The 27,606-nt window shown below is 32.4% G+C and overlaps 1 protein-coding gene across 1 annotated transcript in view; it reads left to right on the plus strand.

Moving 5' to 3' along the window:
• The first annotated feature begins 18,752 nt into the window (after nucleotides 1-18,752).
• The window catches only part of LOC129955601 (ras GTPase-activating protein-binding protein 2-like), a 37,580-nt gene continuing 28,726 nt past the window's right edge, over nucleotides 18,753-27,606 (plus strand). The window contains exons 1-2 of the mRNA XM_056068237.1: nucleotides 18,753-19,183; nucleotides 21,642-21,745. Of these exons, the coding sequence (XP_055924212.1) occupies nucleotides 21,651-21,745 (95 nt within the window). The 5' untranslated portion in view covers nucleotides 18,753-19,183; nucleotides 21,642-21,650. The remainder of the gene's footprint in view (nucleotides 19,184-21,641; nucleotides 21,746-27,606) is intronic.

Genomic DNA, 27,606 nt, shown 5'->3' on the forward strand with positions numbered 1-27,606 from the left:
ATTATTGAAAATAAAATAAAAGATAACGTACGAGTTTGTTTGTGATTTTTTCAGGAAACAACGTTTTCTACTGTACGTTAAATAAAATAGTGACGTCCGCAACAGGACACAATGAGTGTCACAAATATACTTCATGTTGTGAAAGGATTTTAAAAAGAAGATTTAAAAACTGCAGCAGAATCGCTTGGCATATTTATATCAGCGAGTAGCACGATATCGGAATTAAAAGATTCGATTATAAATAGTACATCGTATAAAGATGATGCTGAGTTTGTTAAAGAAATATTGACGACAACCGTTGAAGAAAGAAAACAAAAAGATGAATTTGAAAAAGAAGAAAGAAGACGAAGAGATGAATTTGAAAGAAAAGAAAGAGAAAAAGAAAGACTATACGAATTGGAAAAGAAGAGACTTGATAGCGAACTAGAATTGGCGTGAATTAGACAAAGAGAAGTTTCCTCTGATGTAACTGAGGCTAACAATTCAAGAAGAAAGTACACCTTGCCAAAATTACAATTTAGACAGTTTAGAGATGATTTGAAAGACTGGTTACATTTTTGGAGTCAGTTCCAACATATTGATAAGGAAGAAGATAAAGCAGCTGAGGATAAATTCCAGTATTTAATACAAGCAACAGTTGTCGGTTCAAGAGCCAGAGAAGTAGTAGAGAGTTTCCCGCCAACCGGAGTTAGTTATGGTGAGGCGATGGAGAGTTTGAAATCTCGTTTTTGAAAGGAAGACCTTTTGGTTGTATATGTCAGAGAATTAATTAAATTAATTATTTCTGTGCAAACAAAAAGAAACTTTTCACTAAAATCATTATATGAAAGTTTGAAGCGAATATGCATGCTCTCGAAACTTTAGAGGTTACTGCAGATAAATGCGGATCAATATTGTATCCAATGGTAGAATCCTGTTTTCCAGAGGATTTCTTGAAAGCCTGGAACAGGAACAAAGCCTCTGGTTCGCCAACTGAAGTCCAAAAGCATTTAAACAATTTGATGGTGTTTCTTAAAACTGAAGTTGAAGAGAAGGAACGAATATGTTTGGCAATGAAAGGTTTTGGTTTGAAGAAAAATGAAGATAAAAAAATAGATTGAAGAAGCAGGACTTCGTAATTTCCAAGCCTAGATCCCCTACTGCAGATGGGTTAGTGACTACAACAGCACAAGAAATAAAAAAAATCGTGTATATTCTGTGGAGGTAAGCAACATTCAAGCTCAGAATGTTTTTCAGCACAAAAATTAATTTATCTGAGAGAAAAAATATTTTGTAGGAAAAAGGCTACTGTTTCTTATGCCTTCATTCTGGACACCGAGTCCGATTTTGTTGTGTGTTTTTAAAAATGCCTTATTTGTGGGGGAAAGTATGCGCCTTAAATGTGTGAAAAGCTTGACTCGAAAAATAAAGATATGCAAAAGAAAGACGAGGTAAAAGTGTCAGAAAATGAAGTTGCTCTAACTAATATCAATAGAGACAATAAAGTGTTTCTTCAAACTTTGAAAGTAAAATTAATTTCAGATAATAAAATAGTTGAAGCACGAGCAATTCTAGATTCTGGATAACAAAAATCTTATATTTTGAAAGATGTTGCAACCAAAATGGTTCACGTATCAATACGAGAAGAGATTGAGGACCATTCGTTGTTTGGTGGTGTTATATCGGAGAACAAACATCAGTGTTACAGGAAATGTTTGGCCGATCTTAGTGAAAGTTTCAGGTATAATTTTGAAGCCTTGGATCAAACAGTAATATGTGAAAATATAATTCCAGTCAGCACAGGATCATGGCTAGAAGAGATTCATAAAGTGAAAATCAATTTGACTGATTTGGGAGAGATATAATTATCCTGGCCACAGATGCATCCAAGAATAAGAATTCTACTGCGGTGGCGGCTGTCAACTGCTCCTCGAATGTTTTCATAAAGAGAACGGTTCACAGCATTAACTCTGTGTTTTCAGGGGAGGGCTTTGCTATAGCTCTGGCTATAATGAACTTTGTCAAAGAACATAAAGATTATATTTTATTGACTGACAGTTTATCCAATTTTACAGCCCTGAGACGCCTAAACTTCAATTCTCCCAGAAGTGCTCTTTTTGTGGCCCGAACTATATTTAATGCCTTAAAGATTTGTTCCTCATTAGAGCTGATATACACTCCTGCCCACATGAGAATTGCAGAAAATGAACGGGCTGATGATTTAGCTAAGCAAGCCTTAACTTCTCCTAATATCTGCGACTGGATCTCGCCCGAAGACACCAGTTCGGTATGCACTAAAATTGTACGACATAAACAAAACTTAGAATGGGAAAATTCTAAATACTATGAAAAATACAAATGCCTTGATACTTTCAATTAAAAAAAATCAATTGGTCTAGACGTAATGAGGTCTTAATTTTTCGATTAATATCTAGGACTCTGCCAGTCAACGCAGTTCTTCATAAATGTAGGCTCATTGAATCCCCAAATTGTGTCTATTGCCAGATTCCTGAAACTTGTGGACATTTTGTCCTCTCTTGCCGTAAATATGAGACAGCTAGAGTTTGTCTCCGTGCCAAGTTGGGTTGTATTCCACTGTCTTTAGATTGGATTTGTGATTTCTCCGTTCAGGGTTGTCATAAAGTGAAGGCTTTTTGAGCTTTCTTTTTTGATTCTGGCAGATTTTAACTTTTTTATGATATTCGTGTTTTGATTCTTTTAACCCGGCACAAGCTTAGAACTAGTTCAGGAGCATACGCCGAGAAACAAACCTCCATTCCTTCCTTCCTTTCTTCTTTTGCGATGTGTGGTGTTACAGCTCCATCGCATATGTTTATACTAAAGATCCTGTAAATAATTTCAACTAATAAATGTTGATAAATAGTTTTTAAGTTTTTTGAATTAGTGAGTACATTGAAATATCCATTTGATCACATTTTTTCAAATAATTATCATATATATTTTATCTATCTATCTCTCTCTATATTTTTTGTAATGTGTAAATAAAAAATATGAAATTATAATTTTGTTTGTTTTCCTTTAATGATCTCTAGAAATTAAAATGAAATAACTGATTCATAAGTTGCATAGATTTAAAAAAAGTATCTATACGTTTTATATTTCATAATTTGAAATTGTAAGCATAATTTATTCAATATATACTAATTTGAATTTCTTGTTCTTTCCTCTGAGCAAACTGAAAACATCAAAGTCTCAATATTAATAAAAATCATTTCATAAGAAAAAAAAATGTAATAATTTTATTAGTAAGCTTTAAAATATTAACTTATCTAAGAGTAATAATTTATTTTTAAAAAGAACTATATTTATAAGATTCAACATTCAATAATATTTAAATAATATGTAAAAAAAGAACATATGTAATTTTTCAAAACACTGCCATAGTCATTTGTCAAAATGTATCCTTTGGATAAAAAAAGGGAGGTGGGGAAGGATATGGGAAAGGAAAGAATAAAGCAGCACCAAACGAATTAAAAAACGACGTTAATTAATTATGCAAAAACAATAATTCCACTGAAAATACTAATTAAAATTTTAATATAAGAAATAAAACTATATAGCTACGAAAATTTGGAGAAATTAATTCAAAATAATATCTTTAAAAAAATCAGAAGTTCTTAATAATTGATCGGCTAGCGTAACATTTACTAAACAATGGTTTCAGCAACGTTATCGGCAGGCATCCCGACATGCGCAGAACGGTTGAAAATTGAACAGAAATGGTTTGTTTGGTACCTGACACGTGACCGTGCTTTAACTAGTTGTCTTTGTAAAACACTCGAACGCATGATAAATGCTCGTTTACTCTATGAACTGGAGAAAAATGGGCATATTTCACCTTTCCAAAGTGGTCGAGGACGTTCTACCAGTGACAACTTAATTATGCTTGAATCTCAGATTCGGAATGCGTTTGTTCGGAGAAGCCATCTAGTTTCGATATTCTTTGATATAGAAAAGGCGTACGATCGTACGTGGCGGTATGGTATTCTCCGTGCCTTAGGTGATTTTGGTTTTAAGGGTAACTTGCCACTTTTTATTCAAAATTTTTTTAAATTTCGAGTCCGTATTGGTAATACATTTTCTCATCATTTTATTCAAAGTGAGGGTGTTCCTCAGGGAAGTGTTTTGAGTGTCACCTTTTTTATTCTTCATATAAGCCAAATCCTTCATGTTTTGCCATCATCGGTTTGTGGAACATTATATGTGGATGATTTACAAATCTCCTGTCAGGGGTTTAACATGAATTTAATAGAGCGACAGCTCCAGAGGGCTGTTAACAAACTTATTTCATGGTGTGGCGAGAATGGACATACTCTATTCCCTGAGAAGAGCCGTTGCGTACACTTTTGTCGGAAACGGAGTCTCCACCCTGATCCTGTGATACAAATTCGAGGTGTTGATATTCCAGTCGTTGAAGAGGTACGTTTCTTAGGAGTCATATTTGACCGGAAACTCACTTTCCTTCTGCATGTCCTTCACTTGCGAAAGAAGTGTGAAAAATCCCTCAACATCCTAAAAGTCCTCTCGACTACAAGATGGGGGGGGGAGGGGCAGATCGAACATCTCTACTTCGTATCTATCAGTCTGTTATTCTGTCAAGAATTGATTATGGATGCGAAATATATGGTACAGCTCGTTCTAGTGTTCTCCAAATTTAGACACAGTACACAACAGTGCTTTGCGTATATGTTCTGGAGCCTTTCGTACATCACCAATTCATAGTTTGTATGTGATTTGTCATCAACTTCCACTTTATCTGAGACGGAAAAAATTATCTGAACTATATTTTTTCCGTATTGAATCTTCTATCAATCACCCTGTTTGTCGAGTGAATTTACCTATTGGTTTGGGACGATTATATAATGCACGTCCTTCTAATATTCTACCTTTTCGTGAAAGGATAACAAGGACTTTTGCTGATACAGGTATTTTAAATCTGCAGGTTCCTAATACTACTGCTTATGCTTTGCCACCCTGGGATATCCCAGAAATATCATATCTTAACCCTTTTCTCGCCTATGACAAGTCTACCACTTCATCTGTTGTCTTTCAACAACTTTTTCTATATCACCGCAATGAATATTCTACACACATTCCTGTTTTTACGGATGGCTCAAAGACAGCTTATCAAGTGGGTTGTGCTGTCGTCATTGCTGAGGACATAAGCAGTTTTCAGTTGAGTATTTTGTGTTCAGTTTTAACTGCTGAACTAATGGCGATTATGATTGCTCTTGAAAAAATTTCTAATCTTATTGACCACAAAATCTGCATTTATTCTGATAGTATGAGTGCTTTGGAGGCCCTCAGCCATCCTCACACTAAAACACATCCACTAGCTGTAGATATCCTTCATCTTTGGAGAAATTTGCAAGCTCGGAACTACCAAATTTTATTTTGTTGGTTACCTGGCCATGTCGGCATTGTTGGCAATGAATCTGCCGATGTTGCAGCAAAGACAGCATCCACTTCTCTACAACGAGCTATTCCGTACACTGATTTCAAAAAATATATTTCTCAACTCTTTTTCTGTATATGGAAAGAATCATGGGATTTGCAGATTTCTAATAAACTGAATTCTCTTCAGCCTGACATTACTCTGTGGCCTGTTGTGCCACTGCGCGAGCTGAACGTCAAATTGATACGGCTTCGAATGGGGTCAATTCACGGTCACGTGTCAGGTACCAAACAAACCGCTTCTGTTCAATTTTCAACCGTTCTGCGCATGTCGTGATGTCTGCCTATAACGTTGACACTGTTTACATTATTGTTGACATTGTTTAGTAAATATTAAGCTAGCCGATCAATTATTAAAAACTTCTGATTTTTTTTAAAGATATTATTTTGAATTATTTTCTCCAAATTTTCTTAGTTATATATTTTTATTTCTTATATTAAAATTTCAATTAATATTTTCAATAGAATTATTGTTTATGCAAAATTAACTAACATCGCTTTTTAATTCGTCTGGTGCCGCTTTATTCTTTCCTTTCCCATATCCCCCCACCCCCATTTTTTCATCCGAAGGATACATTTTGACAAATGACTATGGCAGTGTTTTTGAAAAATTACATATGTTCTTTTTTACATATTATTTAAATAGTATTGAATGTTGAATTTTATGAATATTACACATTACACATTTTATGAATATTACACATTACAAATATATATATATATATATAGAAAGAGAGATATATATATAAAATATATGTGATAATTAGTTGAAAAAATATGATCCTATGTATGTTTCAATGTACTCACTAATACAAAAAACTAAAAAAAAAAACAACTATTAACTATTTATCAACATTTATTTTTCTAGACACTTAGAAATAATATAAACACAGTATGACAAGAATGTCAATGTAAATGATGAAATCAATTTTATTCAACAGAAACATCCTAGATACTAAAGAACAGTTTTTTTTATCACTAATAAAAACATAATGTTGAACAGTATACTTTTAAAGCAGAACATTTATGAAATTTTTTTAAATGCTAAAGTTACATTGATAATAATTAAATTGAATGAATATCATAAAATAAAACAAAAACATATAATAGAGTAAATTTAATAAACAACAATAAGGTCATGATATATATACATACATATATATAGAGAGAGAAGTTAAATAGGATATAAAGAGGAGTTGAAAGAAACACTTTTATGCTTTCACAGAATTTTATAATTCAAAATTGATAGGTACAGAAATAGAAAAAAAAAAAAAAAAGTGAAACATGCATGTAGCAATGAAGTTGGGAATAAAAATTATATAATAAATGCTGATATGGAAATTGATTTTCAATGAAAAGACCTTTATTTATTAAAACAGAAATCACTGAGGTGCACAGTGTTATAACAGGATATTATAATAACAGTGAATTTCAGTTTAAATACAATAGACTATTGACATTTCATTTTGAACAATAGAAAAGATTTTTGATATAAATTCACTTTGAATCCATCACAAATCTGCAAACGTAATTAGAAAGCTAGTAATATTCACTTCCACCTAAGTTTAGCATTATAGCAGTTGTTCTTTTTGCAATAGGAGTTTGTTTACTTACGTTAATTAAATTTAGATAAGATTTTGTAAAAAAATGCAATGTAATACTCATGTAAACATTTTAAAACCTTCTAAGCATATTCAAAATTATCAGAAATTTCATCAAATGTGAATGAAGTAAATTAGAAATGCACTCATGATTTTGTTTGATTGTATTTGGTGACAAATCGCTTACCGATTTCTTTTTCTTCGAAGAGTTTTTCTAACAAATTACTGGAACAGCTATATTTAATAAATGGACACAAACTGAAGGAATTCTTCAAAATGATCGGAGCATATCATTGACTTCGAAGGCTTGAAAAAATCTATACCAAAGCTATCAACCCAAGTCAGGTTTGTTGAAAGGAAAATAAAAAAAAAACATTTTATCATGACAGTCACTCTTGTATTTCGCATTAAAGCATGCATCCATCAGCACACCAGTATTTCCTCTGTTAACACATAATAAGAGGAAAGAAAATGACTCAAAAATTATAACTTCAAATGTAAACAAAAAATCCGCTTCATACTTGGCGGAGAACGTTAATGGCAGACTGACCGACGAGAGCGGCGCGGATGAAACTTAAATGCCATGCGCAAGAGGTACATGACATGTGACTTTTACGTCACATGAATTGACCCCATTGGCCATACTCGTCTCACACATAAACATCTTCTATTTGGTGAGCGATGCCCAGACTGTAATGCGTGTCATGTTAATTTAACTGTCATTCATATTTTATCAGAATGTCCAATTTTTAATCCTCATCGATTACGTTTATTCGGTACATCATCTTCAAACATTCGTGACTCGGTGGGAGAACATCCCCATCCAAATATTTTTACTTTCTTGAAAGAAATTGGTGTTTTCCATTTTATTTAACTTGTTCAATTTTTTCTCCACATTTCTTGGTTTTTACAAATTTTACTTTAACTTTTTAGAACTTCACTAAATATTTTTTTATCTTCAACCATATGTTTGGCGCAGCATAGCCAGATATGGCTCTTGTGCCACAAAATCAGAAATAACTAACTAACTAATTAACCCTTAAACGGTCTTCCGGCAAAGGTGCAGCTCGTATCTCGGGATATTTAGCCTCAAATCTTTTACAGGTGATACAATATTTTAGGATCCTGCTAATTGTTTTGCGACTTCTAAATAATCAATAATGTTCTCTCAAACTTGACATTAAAGTCTGAATTCCACAATGAGATAAATTTTTGTGTCTATGCATAATCATTTTATGAACTACAATATGATCAGAAGGTAGAAGGATAGAAATTTGAAATTTTCAAAATCCTTCCTCATTAAAAGTTGTGTCTTGATTCTAATAAGACCTTTTGGATCAACGAACGGACGAAGGTTTCGAAATCTTTCTCCACTGACTCTTCTAAATGAGGTCTTTTGTATAATTTTCCAAATTATGGTTTCAGCTTTTGCCAGTTCTTTAATTCCCAAATTTTGTGAGGTGTACAGAGTCAACTTTTTACAATTTCTGACAAATCTAAGTATCCATTCTGTAATTCGCATGCTCTTCTCGAAAATGAAATACTGGTTAAGTAATCAAATTCTTCATTCTTTGTGACTGCCAAAGGAACTATAGTCTTCTTCTTCCCCGAATTTATGATTTCTTTATCGACCATAGCTTCACTAACTGGCATATGTTTCTCATCTTACTTCAGTCAAGATGAGCCATCATGCCAGTGTTGACTTAAAAGAGTAACCACAGAACATCCTCTTGAAGGTAAGTCGGCTGAATTGAATGTTCCAGGAATATGATTCCACTTACCTTTTGAACTATAGTTTCTTATTTCTCTAACACGGTTCATGACAAAAACTCCCCAATCTTCTTCATTTTTAATCCAATTTAAACATTCATTGAGTCCGTCCAATAAAATGTAGTTATATCTTCCATGTGTAAATCTTGTTTGATTGTTGTCATGAGGCGTATTCCTATAGTACACACGAGCAATTCCAGTTTGGAAAATATTACAGGTTTCAATGGAGCTACTCGGGATCGTGGCTGTACGAGTTGACAGGAAACCCTTTCTTCATTTTCGCTTCTCAAATATATGCAGGTTGCATACGCTAATTGAGAGGCGTCACAGAAAACGTGAAATAATGGATTGTTTCTCTCCTTAAGATTTATTACCAGTCTTCTAGGGATATAGTTAAATTATCAACATAAGTTAAATCTCTTTTCAATTTCAAAAACTTTTTGGCAAGTTCATCAGATAGTCCAGCATCTCAAGACAATTTAGCTCTCCAACAGTCTTGCATCAAAATTTTAAATCTTAAAGTCACAGGACTCAATATTCCAAGAGGGTCAAACAGTTGATTTGCTGATGACAATATTAATCTTGTAGTTAACGGAATGGGGTCAATTCATGGTCACGTGTCATGTACCAAACAAACCATTTCTGTTCAATTTTCAACCGTTCTGCGCATGTCGTGATGTCTGCCGATAACGTTGATGAAACCATTGTTTAGTAAATGTTACGCTAGCCGATCAATTATTAAAAATTTCTGATTTTTTTTAAAGATATTATTTTGAATTAATTTCTCCAAATTTTCGTAGTTATATAATTTTATTTCTTATATTAAAATTTTAATTAGTATTTTCAGTGGAATTATTGTTTTTGCATAATTAATTAACGTCGTTTTTTAATTCGTTTGGTGCTGCTTTATTCTTTCCTTTCCCATATCCTTCCCCACCTCCCTTTTTTTATCCAAAGGATACATTTTGACAAATGACTATGGCAGTGTTTTGAAAAATTACATATGTTCTTTTTTTACATATTATTTAAATATTATTGAATGTTGAATCTTATAAATATAGTTCTTTTTAAAAATAAATTATTACTCTTAGATAAGTTAATATTTTAAAGCTTACTAATAAAATTATTACATTTTTTTTTCTTATGAAATGATTTTTATTAATATTGAGACTTTGATGTTTTCAGTTTGCTCAGAGGAAAGAACAAGAAATTCAAATTAGTATATATTGAATAAATTATGCTTACAATTTCAAATTATGAAATATAAAACGTATAGATACTTTTTTTAAATCTATGCAACTTATGAATCAGTTATTTCATTTTAATTTCTAGAGATCATTAAAGGAAAACAAACAAAATTACAATTTCATATTTTTTATTTACACATTACAAAAAATATAGAGAGAGATAGATAGATAAAATATATATGATAATTATTTGAAAAAATGTGATCAAATGGATATTTCAATGTACTCACTAATTCAAAAAACTTAAAAACTATTTATCAACATTTATTAGTTGAAATTATTTACAGGATCTTTAGTATAAACATATGCGATGGAGCTGTAACACCACACATCGCAAAAGAAGAAAGGAAGGAAGGAATGGAGGTTTGTTTCTCGGCGTATGCTCCTGAACTAGTTCTAAGCTTGTGCCGGGTTAAAAGAATCAAAACACGAATATCATAAAAAAGTTAAAATCTGCCAGAATCAAAAAAGAAAGCTCAAAAAGCCTTCACTTTATGACAACCCTGAACGGAGAAATCACAAATCCAATCTAAAGACAGTGGAATACAACCCAACTTGGCACGGAGACAAACTCTAGCTGTCTCATATTTACGGCAAGAGAGGACAAAATGTCCACAAGTTTCAGGAATCTGGCAATAGACACAATTTGGGGATTCAATGAGCCTACATTTATGAAGAACTGCGTTGACTGGCAGAGTCCTAGATATTAATCGAAAAATTAAGACCTCATTACGTCTAGACCAATTGATTTTTTTTAATTGAAAGTATCAAGGCATTTGTATTTTTCATAGTATTTAGAATTTTCCCATTCTAAGTTTTGTTTATGTCGTACAATTTTAGTGCATACCGAACTGGTGTCTTCGGGCGAGATCCAGTCGCAGATATTAGGAGAAGTTAAGGCTTGCTTAGCTAAATCATCAGCCCGTTCATTTTCTGCAATTCTCATGTGGGCAGGAGTGTATATCAGCTCTAATGAGGAACAAATCTTTAAGGCATTAAATATAGTTCGGGCCACAAAAAGAGCACTTCTGGGAGAATTGAAGTTTAGGCGTCTCAGGGCTGTAAAATTGGATAAACTGTCAGTCAATAAAATATAATCTTTATGTTCTTTGACAAAGTTCATTATAGCCAGAGCTATAGCAAAGCCCTCCCCTGAAAACACAGAGTTACTGCTGTGAACCGTTCTTTTTATGAAAACATTCGAGGAGCAGTTGACAGCCACCACCGCAGTAGAATTCTTATTCTTGGATGCATCTGTGGCCAGGATAATTAGTTTCTGGGGGGGGGGGCTGTGATTTGAACTCGGGGAACAGATGTTTAATAGTAGTGGGATCCAAGTTTTTTTGTTGGAAGCTCAAGTCATGGGTCTTGATAGCGAAAAGCTTACAATCATCCAAACTTACCAGAACGATAATCGGGATTATTTGGTGCAGGGACATGTTTTTTTGATGACAGTTTTCTTCTAATGTCTTTGGGAAATGCGGTTAGTCTCTGGAAAATGCGGTTAGAGATAACAGATTTCACCTCGTATATTGATCTCGATACTTCTGTGTATTCATGGGTTGAGAACTGATTCACAAAAAATATCACGCTTTTCTTTTCGAACCTTAGTTTCATATTGATTTCATTTGATATTTTATATAAAATTGGGAGATGTGTCCACCGTGGGAGACCAAGAGCATATCGAAGAGTGTTGTTCTGTATCGTTTGCAAAGCAGCAAAGCCAGCTTTATTAGTCATACCAACCGTATGAGCTCCAAATTGTGTGATGCAAGCATTGCCAATTTTTATCAAATTAGAGGCTTTCGCACCCCATCTGGGAGCGGCCAAACCTTTGATCACATTAAACTTTTCAAAGGCTTTAGTTTTAAGCTGATCAATATGTAAACGAAAGGACAAGGTTGAAGCAAACTGGATGCCAAGATAGCGAACATTATTGGACCAATGGATACTACAGCCACGAAAAAGGACTACAAACCGAACTGACGATTTTCCAGAAGAAAAGTTTATAATATTACTTTTTTGAGGAGCGATATCCATATGCCATTCGTTACATCAGCTTTCCAGTTTAGAAACACAGAACAGCATCTTATTTTTAATCGCCCCGATATTATTTTCCTCTACTAATAAAAATATGTCATCCGCATATATAAAGCAATAAATATCATTGGGAAAGATACTATACATGTCATTCATAAAAATTGTGAAGAGTAACGGGGAAAGAACACTTCCTTGCGGAACGCCCTTTTCGTGGTTAAAAAGTGAGGAAGACACTCCTCTTGATGATACAAATGCTTTCCTATCTTGTAAGAAATATGAGATCCACAGGGCAAAATTACCCTTAATCCCCGATTGTAATGTTTTAAGCATTAAGCTGTCATGCCATACATTATCATACGCTGCCTTTATATCAAAAGAAATACCATACACGAGCTTCTTATAAGCTCTGGCTGTTAAAATTTTTTTTAGTAGGGCTGCAGAAAGGCTGTCACATCCTTTGTATGGGAGAAAACCAGCATGAAAAGGAGAAAAAAATCTTTTTTCCAAATAATGGCGCAGAAGCCTGTCCAAAATAATCCATTCGAAAATCTTTCCCAATACTGATGTTAGCGCTATGGGTCTGTAGGATGTGATCTCTGTTGCATTTTTCTTAGGTTTTAAAATAGGAATAATCTTCGCTATTCTCCAGCTTTCTAGTACGTCCATAAGTTCGTCCATAAGTTATAGAATAAGTCTAGAATTTTATATTTATTTTCATCGGAAAGACAAGACAACATTTTCTTGTTAATCTGGCCAATGCCAGGGGATTTGTTTTTCGTTCTTTTTAATGCATTTTGAAATTCCCTATAAGAAAACGGGCGGTTCAAACTCATTTCATCATAATTGTCAGGATCATCTGTTCAAAAATATAAAGGAATACGTACATTTGGTGCTCTCTTAATTAAGCTAGCTGCTATTGCATTTGCTTGAGCAATCGGTTCTGTCAGAGTAGTACCCGAAGAGAGAACAAGATTGGATAAACAAGGAGACCCATCTTTGTTAAGTAAGGCTTTAACGATGCTGAATGCCTGATGGGAAGAAGCTAGCTCTTGACAGGTTTTCTCTCAAAAGCTGCGTTTTTTACTCTTGAGATACTTTCTGAGAACTGCCGTCATTTCTTTATATGCAGTCCAGTTTAAAATGGAGGGATATGATTTCGCCTTTCTTAATAATTTCCTTTTACGAGCCTTAAGGTAATTACATTTTGCATCCCACCAAGGGCAGTGAGAGTGAGCTGATTCAGAGAACGAATAAGATGATGAGTGTAGTGATTGGATTTTGAAGCGTTAGGAAATAAACGTTCATAGATGGCGCTAGACAACTAGCGCGAGTGTAATTAAAAGAGTGATGTCATTCGAGTGTTTGCTCTCGGAGGAGAAGGAGTTACTGAGCAGAGTAACTCGAACGAATCTGCAATAAACTTGTTAAGTTTTCTATTTGCCTATTTTTTCAAAGCACTCACGAACCAGCCACGACATTTGGCGCAGTAGAAAGGATTGAGAATCGAGTGCTATTTTTGACGAACTTGAAATCGAACTTTATTTGATAAAGATGTGCTTTCGGTATCGATATGGCCTTCCTAGGCAGTGCGAAAAAGGAAGATTTGAAGTTGTTGGCGGAAGAGCTGGCTGAAACTGTTTCATTAGAGATGAAAATTGTGGACTTAAAAAATTAATTACTGGAAGTAAAAATTACGAGGAAGAGTTTGTGAAAAAACAAATGATAGTTATCATAGAGGATAGAAAAGAGAGAGAAGATCAAAAACGAAAGCAAGAAGAACGAGAATTTGAAGAAAGAAAAATTAAAGAAGAGTGGGAGTTGCAAGAGAAAAAGGCACAAGAAGAACGAGAATTCGAACTTGAGAAACTGAAGCTGCAATATTCCAGTGTACCCATGGATGTTGAATTACCAACTCCCAAGATAGAACTCAGGCACGTGATGCAGAAATTCGATGAAAAGAACAGTGATATCAGTTTATATTTGCTATTGTTCGAGAGGCAAGCCGAGTGGGCTCAAATAAAACGAGAGGATTACGTGTCGCATCTATTAGGATTATTGCCAACGGATATAACCCAACTCATCGCTCGAGAGCCAATCGAGAAAGTTAAGGACTATGACCACATCAAGAGTTTATTAGTGAAACGATTTAAACTCAGCCCGGAAAAATTCAGGCAAAAGTTTATGACTCATTTTACCGGAGACTACCTGGTGCGATTTTACTTACGAACTTAAAAATTATTTTAAGCAATGGATTCAAGGATTGGAAATAACTACTTTTGAAAGTTTGTCAGGTTTAATCATAACAGAACAGATAAAGCGAAAAGTACCTATGGATATTAAAGAACATTTTATTGATATTTGGTCAAATTCACGAATTCAAACGAAACTGCAAGCAAATTAGATGATTATGAAAATGTGCGATCAAACAGTGTGAGGAATAAAAAGAACTATATCAAGAGAATAACTGTTCTAAACATCAAACCTACGACGAAAGAGAAGAGAGACATTTTTCGGAACGGAAATATGTACCCCCACATCAACGAGAATTCAGAAACAAAACTTTCATAAAAACGAAACTACAAATTCAAGTAAAGTAACAAGAGACTGTTACGTTTCTGGGTTGTCACATTTTGCTAGAGACTGCCCAAATAGAAATAAAAAATCGCAGTTGAGAGAATCTGCGGCAGAAAAGAAACGGGAAGACATTTTAACCGCGGAAATTCAGTCGGAATCAATTAATGGTGAAAAAAGCTTAAATATCAACCCTTTACAATAGGTTGATATTTGTGTGGACAATAGAGAACTGAAAACCCTAGTTGACTCAGGTGCTATGATATCAGTTTTAAATTCTAAATATGTGTCAAGTGAACAAAAAGAAAAAGGAAAGATCATTTTAAAAAGTGCATTTGGAGAAAGGATTAACGCTACTCTTTCGTGTTTTCAAATATCATTAAAAGATAAAAACAACGAAGGATTTTCCAGGCCTATTGAGATAGTTGCAGCTATCACGGATAGAATTCAAGAGCAATTCATCCTCCCCCCCCTCTGTATTAAACTTATTGGGAGAAAGCATAAACCACAGTCGCACCCAAAACTCGTCTGGATTAGAGGCGCCGATGGAAGAGAGCTTTGATGAATTTATGATTTGTTGTGGAGTTAGTCAGAGCGAAGAACAACCGAGCGGAAATGAAAGCGATTCTTTGGATAAGAAAAACAAAATTAATGCGTTGAAAGAAGAACAAAGAAAATGTGATACTTTGCAGTCAGTAAGAAAAAATGTATCGCCTGGAAAAGGAAACTTTTTTATGAATGATGAATTAATATTCCACCGGGATAAAATATTAGGCGAAAAAGTGAGTCAGTTGGTTTTGGCCAAAAATAAGAGACAGCAAGTTCTTAAATTAGCACATGAATCAATTTTCGGATGCCATATGGGACGAGTGAAAGAATTAAATACAGTTTTTATTGGCCAAATATGACAGATGATATTAAAAACTTTTGTAGATCCTGTAAAGAATGCCAGTTGAGGAGTCCGGAACAAATGATTGATAAAATTCCTATTACTCCTGTTCTCCGTCCGTCTCCATTTGAGATAGTAAATATAGACCTAATAGGACCCATTGAACCCCCTTCTGCTCGTCGGCATAAGTATGTATTATGTCTAATGGACCAGCATTCTCGATGGCCGGAGGCTATCCCTCTTCGTTTGTTAACGGCTAAAGCTACGTGTGATGCTTTATTGGAGATATTCATGCGGACTGGAATACCCAATGTTATTGACAATGGAACTAGTGACAATGGAATGAACTTTATTTCTAAGTTAACACAGAAATTCATGAAAAGATTAGGTTATGCTCCCAGATTTACGACGCCTAATCATCCAGCTGGGAATGGCCTTATAGAAAGATATAATAGGGTGTTCAAAAATTCACTCCATCACATTATCAGAACAGATCCGAGTAATTGGGATAAATACATTCCGTATATGCTTTTTGCGTACAGGGAAGTTCCTAACTGTACGACGGGTGTTTCGCCATTCAAGTTGATGTATGGACGTGAAGCACGAGGACCTCTCAGTGTTCTAAAATCGAGCTGGTGTGGTGATATTGCCATTCTGTTAAACATGGAGAAATCAGTTGTGGATTATTTACAGGAGCAAAAAATAAACTTAGAAAGAGCTGCAGAGGAAGCATCTCTCATCGCTTCTGGTAAACAGCAGGCATATGCAGAATATTTTAACCGCCGAACCGCTTCTAAGGAATTTAAGCCAGGTGACCAAGTTTATTTATTAATACCTGATTCATCGAACAAATTGTATGCCCGTTGGACTGGTCCTGGAGAAGTTATTGAGCATTGCCCTCCACATTCATATAAAGTAAAACTTAGCGATGGAAAAATTTGGCATTGTCATGCAAATAAAATTCGGAAATACTATCCAAGAATTAATGCTGTAGGCATGATCTTTGAAGATGATGCAGACTTTGGAGAAGTTTATTCATCCCCCAGTTATAAAAATGTATGTTACTGGAAAGAGATATTTGATCAAGTGGATTTGCGACATCTTTCTGAGGAAGTGAAATGTCAAATTCTGAACTTATTGCGGAATAATCATTCAATATTTACCGGACAAGTTAGAGTTGCAAAGGGTGGTCATCACAAGATAAAATTAGAGGACGATAAAGAAAGGAAAAAACTTTACGTGTACAGGATTCCTGAAGCGCTGAAACCTCAAATAGACTCCCAAATCGAAGAACTTCTAAAACTAGATCTAATTGAAGAGAGCTCAGCTGACATTGCTTATCATATAGTCTGTGTAAACAAAAAGGATGGATCTATCAGGATGTGCGTGGATTATCAAGCTTTGAATGCAGCGACTAAAACCGACGATTTCCCCATGGAAGACTCAACGGAATTAATATATTCCATAGGACAGGCAGTAGTGTGTTAGGACATGTGATTAGTGTGTTAGATCTTTTGAAGGGGTACTATTCGCTTCCCATGGAAGAAGATTCGCGGGATTATACATCTTTTAAGACCCATAGAGCACAATATCGTTTTAAGGTAATGCCTTTTGGGCTCATACAGAGAATTTTGCCGTGCTTATATTGATGACATTGCTATATTCTCCAATGATATTCCCTCTCACTTGAAACATCTTCATGTGGTGCTGGATAGATTGGAAGAGCTGTAATTCACTGTTAATCTTTCAAAGTGTGCTTTTGCGAAATCTGAAATTTCATACCTGGGACATATAATTGGCTCAGGAAAGATCAAGCTGATCCAGCTAAGTTAGAAACAATCTCTAAATTTGCCCGTACCTGAAACCAAAAAACAACTACGTAGTGCTCTTGGCCTGTTCAACTATTATCGTGATTATATTGCGAATTTCGCCGAGATTGCCTTTCCATTAACTAACAAAGAAACCATTAACCAAACCAAAGAAACCAAAGAAACCATTTCCATTAACTAACAAACTAACAAAGAAAAGAAGCCCCGATGTGTTGCCGTGGTGTGAAATGCATAGTGTTGCTTTTGAAAAATTAAAATCACCATTGTTACACGCTCCTACTCTACACACCCCGAATATAAGCAAACCCTTTGTGATTCATTGTGATGCCTCGTCAATCGGGATTGGCTCGTGTTTATCACAGACTGTTGATGGGAAAATGTGCCCTGTCGCTTATGCAAGTCAAAAATTAAACAAAAGCCAACAATCTTGGTCGACAATCGAACGGGAAGCATTTGCTATAGTTTGGAGCTTAGCCGCGTAACATAACCATAAGACAAAAGTGATCACCTCTGTTTAGAGGCTGTTAACTGGCTTATGAAGCTAGCGCCACAAGCTATTATATAAAAAAATAAACGAAATAATATTAATAAAATATGTTTATAAAAGAAAAAATCGTTTGCTCTTACTTTTTAATAATATTTTAATCAAATAAAAATAGTAGCAGTTAAAATGTTCGAAAACGAATCGTCTGTATGTCTATTAACAGACTTAGATTATGATATTTACCGAACACTAGCAATTAGATGAACATTAATAAGATAAGATAAAAAAAATACATAATACAACTTGTGTTAGTCAAATGCAAGTTAAAGAGAATTAAAAAGAGTGAATTATTTGTAAAAAAATTCATAAATTACATAACTTTTTAAAACAGGCACAAATTGAATGGAAAATTTTTAAATTACTATACAGTATTAAACATTTCTTAATTAATAATTGTAATTGTTTTCTTGAAAGCTAGAAATACAATAGCATTAAATACTTGATAATGTAAAATAAGCACGTAATTCTCTAACCAATCACAATCCAATATGCAACAAACCACATAGATGGAGAAAGACAGTCTATGATTGGACTCAAAAAGGTTGACATGCAGAGAGTCGATTTCTATTTTCGTTTCTCTGTGGTTACACCTTTTATCAAAACAATTTCCATCTGAATCAGAAGAGATTATATCAGAGTATATATATATACGAATAAGAGTTTGCTTTCCTATGAGACTGATACGATTATGATTTGCAGTATATGAACGGTTCATAAGAGGTGCTTGAAAACGAACTTTTCTTATGAACTGGACATTCGTAGTATTTTACCTATCATCATTTTCCAATTGGCAACAATTCACACAGCGAAAGATAGAGGGGAGTTTTTACGTAGTATCACGGTACTTGCGGCGTGTTTCTGAGTTCGAGGAGTTGTGTTAAAAGTATTTTTACTACTTTTTTGAAGCTGTAATAAATTATTTTGATTCTTTGTTAAATACATAAGTCAAATCCTTTTTTCTTTATTGTAATGCATCTATAGTTTACGTCCATGCATATTATAGAGGGCGTTGAAAGACTTAGCTGTTAGGGCTTAATTTTCTGTGTTGGAGAACCGTATGTAATATTTTCTGAAAACTTCGCTGGAATCGCATTGATAAATTTGTATTCCCAACTGCAGAAGTAAAAATCCCTCTTATAAGGACGTTAACTTAAAGAGTCAGTTTATCATTTATACTTCTGTGAAATCCGTCTTCCGCAATTAGTGTTCGACACCTAGGCCTAACCGTGTGCTTTCAGGTAATATTCTTTCTTTCATTAGTACGTGATATGTCATATTCACTGCATCATTTTCTTTTGTGAAAATTTTAAAAATAGATTTATTATTTATTCATTCAGTAGGACGATTAAATATTTTGACCATTAATTAATTTTATTATATCATCATAAAATGTCTTCTGGGACTTTGCTTACTTAATTTTGCGAAGTTTTTTTTCCCTGAACTGATTTTTAAAGTTTCGAGTAAGACATTAATAATGCCTTTTAATAAGAACATTGATAAGTTTTTTAACGTTGCGGAATTCGTATTTGATTTCGAAAATAGCTGAAAATTCTATACAAGTTTTCTGTTCATTTATTCTGTTTATAGGACGTGCTTGTAAACACTTAAAATATTTTGATGATTGGCATTTCAATTTGTGGTATAGTTTTTTTCTTTCTAATTTAAGGTATTAAAGTTCAGGTTAGAGTTCGTATTAAATCGAAAATTACAATTTACCTATTGATAAAACCGTCTATAGTTATTCCCAGGAGTGCAGATTTTTGATCATATGAAAAATTTTCGATAGTAAATATTTAATGATAATTTGGTATGTTATTTATATATCTATACATCATAAGAAAAAAATGTTATTGGACAGTTTTTGAATTGATTTCTGAAAACTCTCTTTTATTATAACTCTTAATATTTAGCCGAATAGTGGCTAAATGCGGAAAGTTTATCGATGTATTTATTAATAGCCTTTTCTTGTATGTTGAGCATTTAAGTGATAAAACATTTATAATACTTTTTGCTTTATATTCTTAGAGTCAGATTATAATAAATCTGATAAATTTTCATTTATAAATAAATCTGTACCTTATGGAAAATTTTGAATTTATAATTGAGTGATATGAATTTTCCATGCAAAAAATAAAAGTTAATAGATAATACTAGCTGCCTTTGGTGACCAGCTTATTTGCCCAAATTATTGATTTATTAAATGGTTAATATAAAATAGTTAAGTTATAACTGTTATCCATCTGGCAATGATTAAACTTTGTTACACTCTGTTTAATACTCATTTCTTTTATATTTTGTTTTCTTTGAGTTAATGGAATGTCAGCTGTTTCCAAATAACACTTTACAGCTCTATTAATTAGCAAAAAATTGAATCAATTAAAGATGATTAACTACAATGATCTTAAGAAGCTCGGTGACTATAGTCCTGAGTCATGCCTGGAAACTTCTGATATTGATTCATTAAAAAATGATTAAAGTATTTTTTTGGACTATGATAAATAGGTCATTAGAGTTCTAGTTGTAAGATATACATAGGATAGAAGTTCTTAGATTGAATGCAATGGAATATGAAGATTGCAGTACAGAATATAAATTTATCATATTCTGAAAGGTATTTCCTCTTCCATCATTTAATATAAAGAAAACCTAATTGACTCTTGATTAGTATTCACTATTAAAGAAAATATATATTTATTATGAATATTAAAGCTTTGTAAAAAAATTTTTGATAATGTACTAAAATGCTGGTATAATATGAAAAGCTATAAGTTTTGTCTATAGAACTCGGATCTAATGTAGGGTTTGTGAATTAAGTTTATTTTTAGCATATACAAATATATATTTGTATTTAATACTTCTTGCAACTAAATGAAATACAGATTTGTTATTGATTTGATATGTATTTTATTTCAATGCCTAACGCAGGTATTTTATTTATATTCTTCATTTTTTTTGTTCAGGTAATGTAGGAGTTAGAGAAGTTTTGATTTGAACATCGATCTAAAAAGCTGAATTTCAAAAAAGTATTCACATCAGACAATTTACCTATAAAGTTGATCAAAATACTATCTATAGTAATCTATTCCACTTAGTGTCAATTTCAAATTTTGATGAGTAGTTGGATTTTAGGTGCTCAAGAATGAATTTTTATTAACTTTTTTTCAGTAATTTTCCATTAGCCAGGCGCAAGTGAAAAATCACCAAATAATGTAGAATTCCGTCAAATTTCTTACAGTTCACAATTGGCGACATTTGCGCCTGGCTAACGGGAAAGTACCACCTCAATATCTTAAAGAGTACATTATGTGCTAAACTGTTATTGTTAAGCTTTAACATGTAAGAAAAGTAGCTGTTCAGCATATTAATTTTATTCAGGTACCATTCTTTTTCCAATTTTTAAGTATATTTTACAATATTATCCTTGAACATTATTCTATTTGTATATTTACTTAATGCGATTGTAAATAATTCTTTTATGTTCATTCTTATTACCGAAATTAAGAATAAATTATTGGGAACAATATAAAGATGGATGAATTGAGCTCAAAACATTTATATATTTCAGATTAGAAAATTGAATTCTAACATTTAATTTGATTTTTTTTTAATAAAATGCAAGATGTAAATTGGAAATCAGTAAAATATCTTTTGCCTCTACTTGTTTATTCAATAAGGTTAGCATCTATTTTCTTTCAGATTTAAGACATGGTCATGGAAATACCAACTCCCCAGTGTGTGGGTCGTGAATTTGTGCGCCAATATTATACTCTTCTAAACAAGGCACCTCTGCATTTACATAGGTATTCTATTTATCTACTTTAATTGAAAAGTTATAAGAAATCAGTTTCTCTTTGTCTGGATATATTGAATGAATAAATTCAAAGAATTTTTATATATGGTTGTTGCCAATGTGGTTCATTTTAGGACTTATGAACTTTGATAATAATCAAATTGGTAAAATCGACTATTTAATCTGAAGAAAAAGCATAAAAACAGTTTAGCTTTTATTTTACAGGGTGTGTAGTGTCATATAAAGGCCTTAAACAGTGTTTAATTTTGGAAAAAGGTCCTTAAAAGTGCGTTTCTTAAGAAGTGCAAAGAATATATTCCTTTTTGTTTCTGCGATGGTGAATACGATAAATCGAAAACAGCCATAAATCTTTGTTTAATGGATATATCAAAAATGAAAACTGATGAAAGGAAAGCATTCAGTGAAGGGATGCAGGAGTTTGAACTCATGTTAAGAAAATGCTTAATGAACTTTTTTCGCTCCTTTTTTCAACAATAGGTACTGACGTTTATTGGAATGGTTATTACGAAATATGCCAAACTGGTTGCAACTCAAAAAACATTTGAGCTTCTTTTACGTTTAGTGTTCTAAATAGCGAATAATTTATTTTGGTTATGCCTGGTAACTTTTATGTTCAACTCTATATATATTCTTAAAGGCTACACAAATGAGCTCCGATCAATGAAAAATAATACAATATGGGGCATAAAAGAAATAGATAATCAGATATGGGAGAAGTAGTTCTAAAGGCGTGCATGAAAGATATTTGATACTTAACTGCTTTTATTCTGATTACCATGAGGTCTTATTATGCATTTAATCTTCATTCTCATTAGTATGTTGTTTTGAGCAATCTTTTGAATTACTTTGAAAGGGATTTTATTGTATGATTATTTATTGCAATTGTAATTACTTTAGTCGACTGCGTAAAATCCAGTGAGATGACATTTTAATTTCAAGATGCAAGTTTTCAATAATTTCTTTTGTGGTGTACTTTGATAAATGTCCCCATTCCTTGAAAATTATCATTTGTTAAATCTTGTTGAATATTAGTTTTTATTTTTTAAAAATTTTGCCAATATTTAAAATTTAAAAGAGATAAAAAAAGTTTTTAAGAAATATTTACGATTCAGATTATGTCATTTTTAAAAGGTTTTTTTTTCTCTCTTTTTGTAAATTTTACACGATTTTGTAGTATCCCAGCAACATTTTTCTGTCTCTGTATATAGAAATTTGCCCGACTAATACAGAGCATCACTGAAATAAGGAAAGTGAAATTTAGCTGACAATTTTTGGATGTTAGAGGCTTATTAAGGAGGGATTTTGCAAACTTTTAGTTAGAAATTCAATTTAAAATTTTACATCTTAAGGTATTTATGCAATATGTCTTCTGTGAATTTAGTTGCCGCTTGTTACTTCTCATTTACTTTGATGACTTTGCAAAGCTTGCATTAACTGTATGTAACTGTAGTAATTTTAATTGTAGTAACTTTTATCTGTAGTAATAGAAGGATTTTCCCATTAACAGCTTTCAAATCTGACCTTCTATAGTATTTTGATGGATTTCGTCCTCTTAAAGCTTCAGCAAAATACTAGCCACTTGCATTCCATCAATAAATTCTTACCCCTCTCCTTGGTAAACTCATTTTTTAGAATGAAAGAAGCAAATTCTTAGTACATATGTTTCGAATTCAGTTCCGATAAAGAAACCTGATGCAAAAACCCTTTAGTGAACACAAAGCGAAAAGTACTGCATACAGCAGTTGTACCTTATCCTCCATAGAAAATTAATGCTACTGACTTTCCCTTGAATATATTCAGCAACCCATGTATACTGTAGAAATAAAGAACTCTCATGAAAAGCTAATGAAACAAAGGATTTTTTACTTATAGTGAAGTGCAAAACATTCTCAAAGAAGCATAGAGAAAAAAAAATACTTCTATAAGATGTAGAATCTCAAATTGTCAATGAGAATTTTTAAAAAAAAATATAAAATTAGCTGTAATAATAGTGTTCTTATTTCTATGCTTATTATTTCTATTAATGTAAATATTTATATGAATGGAAAATATCTTATATAATCAATTTTTTATATAAAAACAACATTAAAAAAGTTATGTAATTACATAGGTTAATTTATCCATACAAAATAATACTGTTGAAATTTTGTCATTTTCATATTAAAATTTGAATTGAGTATTTTAAAAATTAGGAGAGAGAAACAGTGTATTAAGACATAAAAGTTTAATTATATTTTTCCTTTTTTATGATTTTAATTTAAATTAAAAATTATCCTGAAGAAAATCTGTCAGCATTATCTAGAATTAATAAATTAAGTTTTCTGAACTAATATATAATTGATTATAGTTTTTTTTTTTTTTTGTTAGCATCAATTTATTTTTAGCCGATGTTTTATGAAAATAGTTTTATAAACCTATTTTTGTTGAATTTACTAATTATTTGAATCGTTAATGTTTGTAACATATATTAATTGTATTCAATTTGCTCTTAATTCAAATTTTCAGTGTTTCTTTGTAGTAATTATTGCTGAAGATAATGTTGTCAATTTAAATTAAAGACGAGGCTGAATTCAACATCTAAACATTGATTAAAATTTAAAAAGTTGTTTTTAATCAAAAGTTAAAATTTCAATTTTTTTTTAAAATTCTATAAAAACTATAATTTATTATAAGACAAAAAATTCTGCGAGTAGAAAATTCTCGAGTTTACATATTTATGCATGTACGAAAGTGATTAATTTTTTTCATTAAGGTGCTTAAAAAGTGCTTAATTTATGCATTCATTTCACATTACATACTCTCTTTTAAAAAATTAATAATTGTTGCTTGTTGGAAATTGTTCTTTACCAATTCACTTATATATGTTCATGCTTGTACTATTTTTAAATTGGCACAGCTTGGCCAGTATTGGCCCTTGCTCCATAAAACAAACAAACTATTTTTAAAACTTAGTGATGGTTTTGGATGTTGCATTTTAAAATATCAAATGCTTGCCTTATTTTGGTATTCATTAGTTTTCTTCAATATATTTAGTCTTGTCATTTATTTACCTTTCTTAGTGCCTATTCTCCACAATGCTCTTTCTGATAAAACATGCATGATGTTTTATGCACAGTAATATATTTTTTATGTGTATTGATACATGCATTTGTTATGAGATGTATTGCTATGCTGTATGTGTAATCAGACAATTTTTACCTTAGAAATGTTTTTCGCCTCTGTTTCTACATCTGACTGTTGGCCCTAGGTGGTAGTAAAAACAGCCTGAAAGAAGCCAAGAATAAGAAATAAAGTATGCTAAATAGGAATTAATAAAATAAGGAGGAAGGGCTTTTCCCTTGCGTAATTTACTTGTAGCTTCAATGTTTTATTTCCATTCAATTTCCTGAGCTTCAGACTGGAAGTATTTGAGTGAATTAATGAAACTTGATGGTTAAGAGATATTAAAAAAAAGAAAGCTGGAGATAAATATTATTTTTTATTCATTTGTTAATGTTTAATTTTAAATTTATTTCATTGAACTGTACATTTTTTCTAAGAATCTTGAAATATATATAATCCTATGCTACTTTAAACACAATACTGTAATCTTTACACAATCATGTGTTAATTATGATAAGATTTCATGTTAGTAAATAGTTTCACTTGCCTCCCTATTTATCTGGAAAAAATTGTTATAGGCATTATTTCCAAGAGAGCGTAAAGAAATATACCTTAAAAATACATTAGAATTCCTATATTTCAAGAATGCACTCCCCCCCCCCCAAGTAAATCTTCTCGTAATCCTGTATTGAAAAATCTTAGTCTCCTTTCATTCCCCTTACATCAAAGATCCAGTATGCAATTTGTCTAGGAAAATAATAGCACTGAAAATATATTGAACAGCTGATGAATTTATAATTCTTCTGCTCAACTTCTGTTGTTGCATGAGGACATTATGCAGTATTTTAAAATATTGAATTCCAAATTGGGGGGAAAAAATAAATTTATTAGATGAAGTTTTTTTTATATTATTTTTATTTATTTATAATTATTATTTGCTTGAATAATTTGATTATATTCTATATAGGAGAAAATGCTAGGAAGTAGAACTCTTAAAAGATTCTTTTTTAAAAAAAAATTTAAATAAAATTATTTTCAAAAAATTAAAAAAAATTAAATAAATTTTTTTTCCCATAAACTGTTTCTTTTTAAATTTAATTCAAATTTAAAGAAATTTTTACAAATCTAATATAGGTATAAATTATTCACACAACCATTGATTTGATGGTTTCATGCTGCTCTGGTCATTAGAAGCTGGCTTTCTATTTTCCTTTCAAATAATAGTATTGATTATTTATACCCTTTGGGTATCCATTTGAAAGAAAAGACAAGCTCTTTTCCTCAATGGAAAAGGGAAGGGTGGAATGTTTCCAGGAATACTTCCTGCTTTAAGTGATTTGGGGGGGGGGGCTCCTTGCATACATATTGATTTAATAAGGCATAAGAGTTGATAATAATTTCCACATTCAACTTCTAATGTAAAATTTTAAACCTAGGATTTTTATAAAGAAAATAATTTCAATAAAAATTTGAAAGTAATTTGATTAAAAATACATTGTATACTATAACACTATATACTGCAGGGTTGCCATACTACTGGGAGAATCAGGAAAATACAGGATATTAAAAGTCAACAGAAAATTTTGAAAATATTCATAAAAACTTGGAAAATACAGTAAATTTAAAGTTCTTAATTATTTTATTTTTGAAATCTAAAACATGACAATCTCTGAAGATTTCAAGAATAAAAGATCGTAGTCGTAGCTTCTGAAAATGAAACAATACCATTTGCGAATTTGTAATCCTTTTTCTACTCCACCCTTTTTTTGTAAAGATCAATTCTGTTTCGATTTGTAAGACAGTTATTCTTTTTTTCTATCTCGGATTGCAGTTAATGAGCATGCTCGAGACTTTGTAATTGCATGAAATACTAGGATACATTTTTCTGGTGTGATCATTTAATGTGCAGAAGAAGTGGTGGTGTTTATTCTATCATACTTGAGTTTTTTAAATTGTTAGCTTATTATTTGAGAAAGTCGGCTTTTTCAAAGTAGATTCGAGAATTTTTTTAAACAACGGAACTGCTCAAATCTATATTAAATACGAATTGGATAAATCCTGCTTATTGCCCGCTTTGTAAGAGGATAATATACTTAATATGAGGAAATAGGTACTTATTAGTCATGCCAAAATAGGAAAGCATACAAAAATGCCTCTTATAAGCTGAATTTTTATGCACATTAAGATTTACTTCCCATTAGTTGTTTAATGTATTCAATGATATAGCGAAAATATATATATAGCCCCCTCTCCCATTATACACAAAATTTGCATCACACCCTTCCCTGAAAAATGTCATAGCTTTCCCATGGAGACCACCCAGAAATAGACCACTTTGTTTCATTCTTAAATTAATTAGAAGTATGGTGGTAACATTATAAGCCAACTAACAACTTCCAGAGAAGAGTGTACACTTTTGTCTAGTGGCTTTGTTACACGGCTAGGAACCCTAACGTTGCGAGTTTGAACCCCAACATGCACATTGGTGACCTTGGTTCTGAACAAACGCATCCTTCGTTCAGCTGTCGTGGCTCCATCTACCGGCAGCAACCACTCACACACGCTCGCCGTCGCCCGCCACAACACTTGGCGTGATATCAACGTTCATCGCTCGCCATAACGCTTGGCGCTATTCAAAATAGGGTACAGGCCCATTAAGACAACAGCTACTACTAAAATACATCACCACTCAACATCCGTATCGTTCGTCTCCCCTGCGACTCACTGGAGGGAGAGTACTGTGGTGAA

The sequence above is a fragment of the Argiope bruennichi genome, chromosome 2 (genome assembly GCF_947563725.1).
Source record: "Argiope bruennichi chromosome 2, qqArgBrue1.1, whole genome shotgun sequence".
NCBI classification, from domain to species: Eukaryota; Metazoa; Arthropoda; class Arachnida; order Araneae; family Araneidae; genus Argiope; species Argiope bruennichi.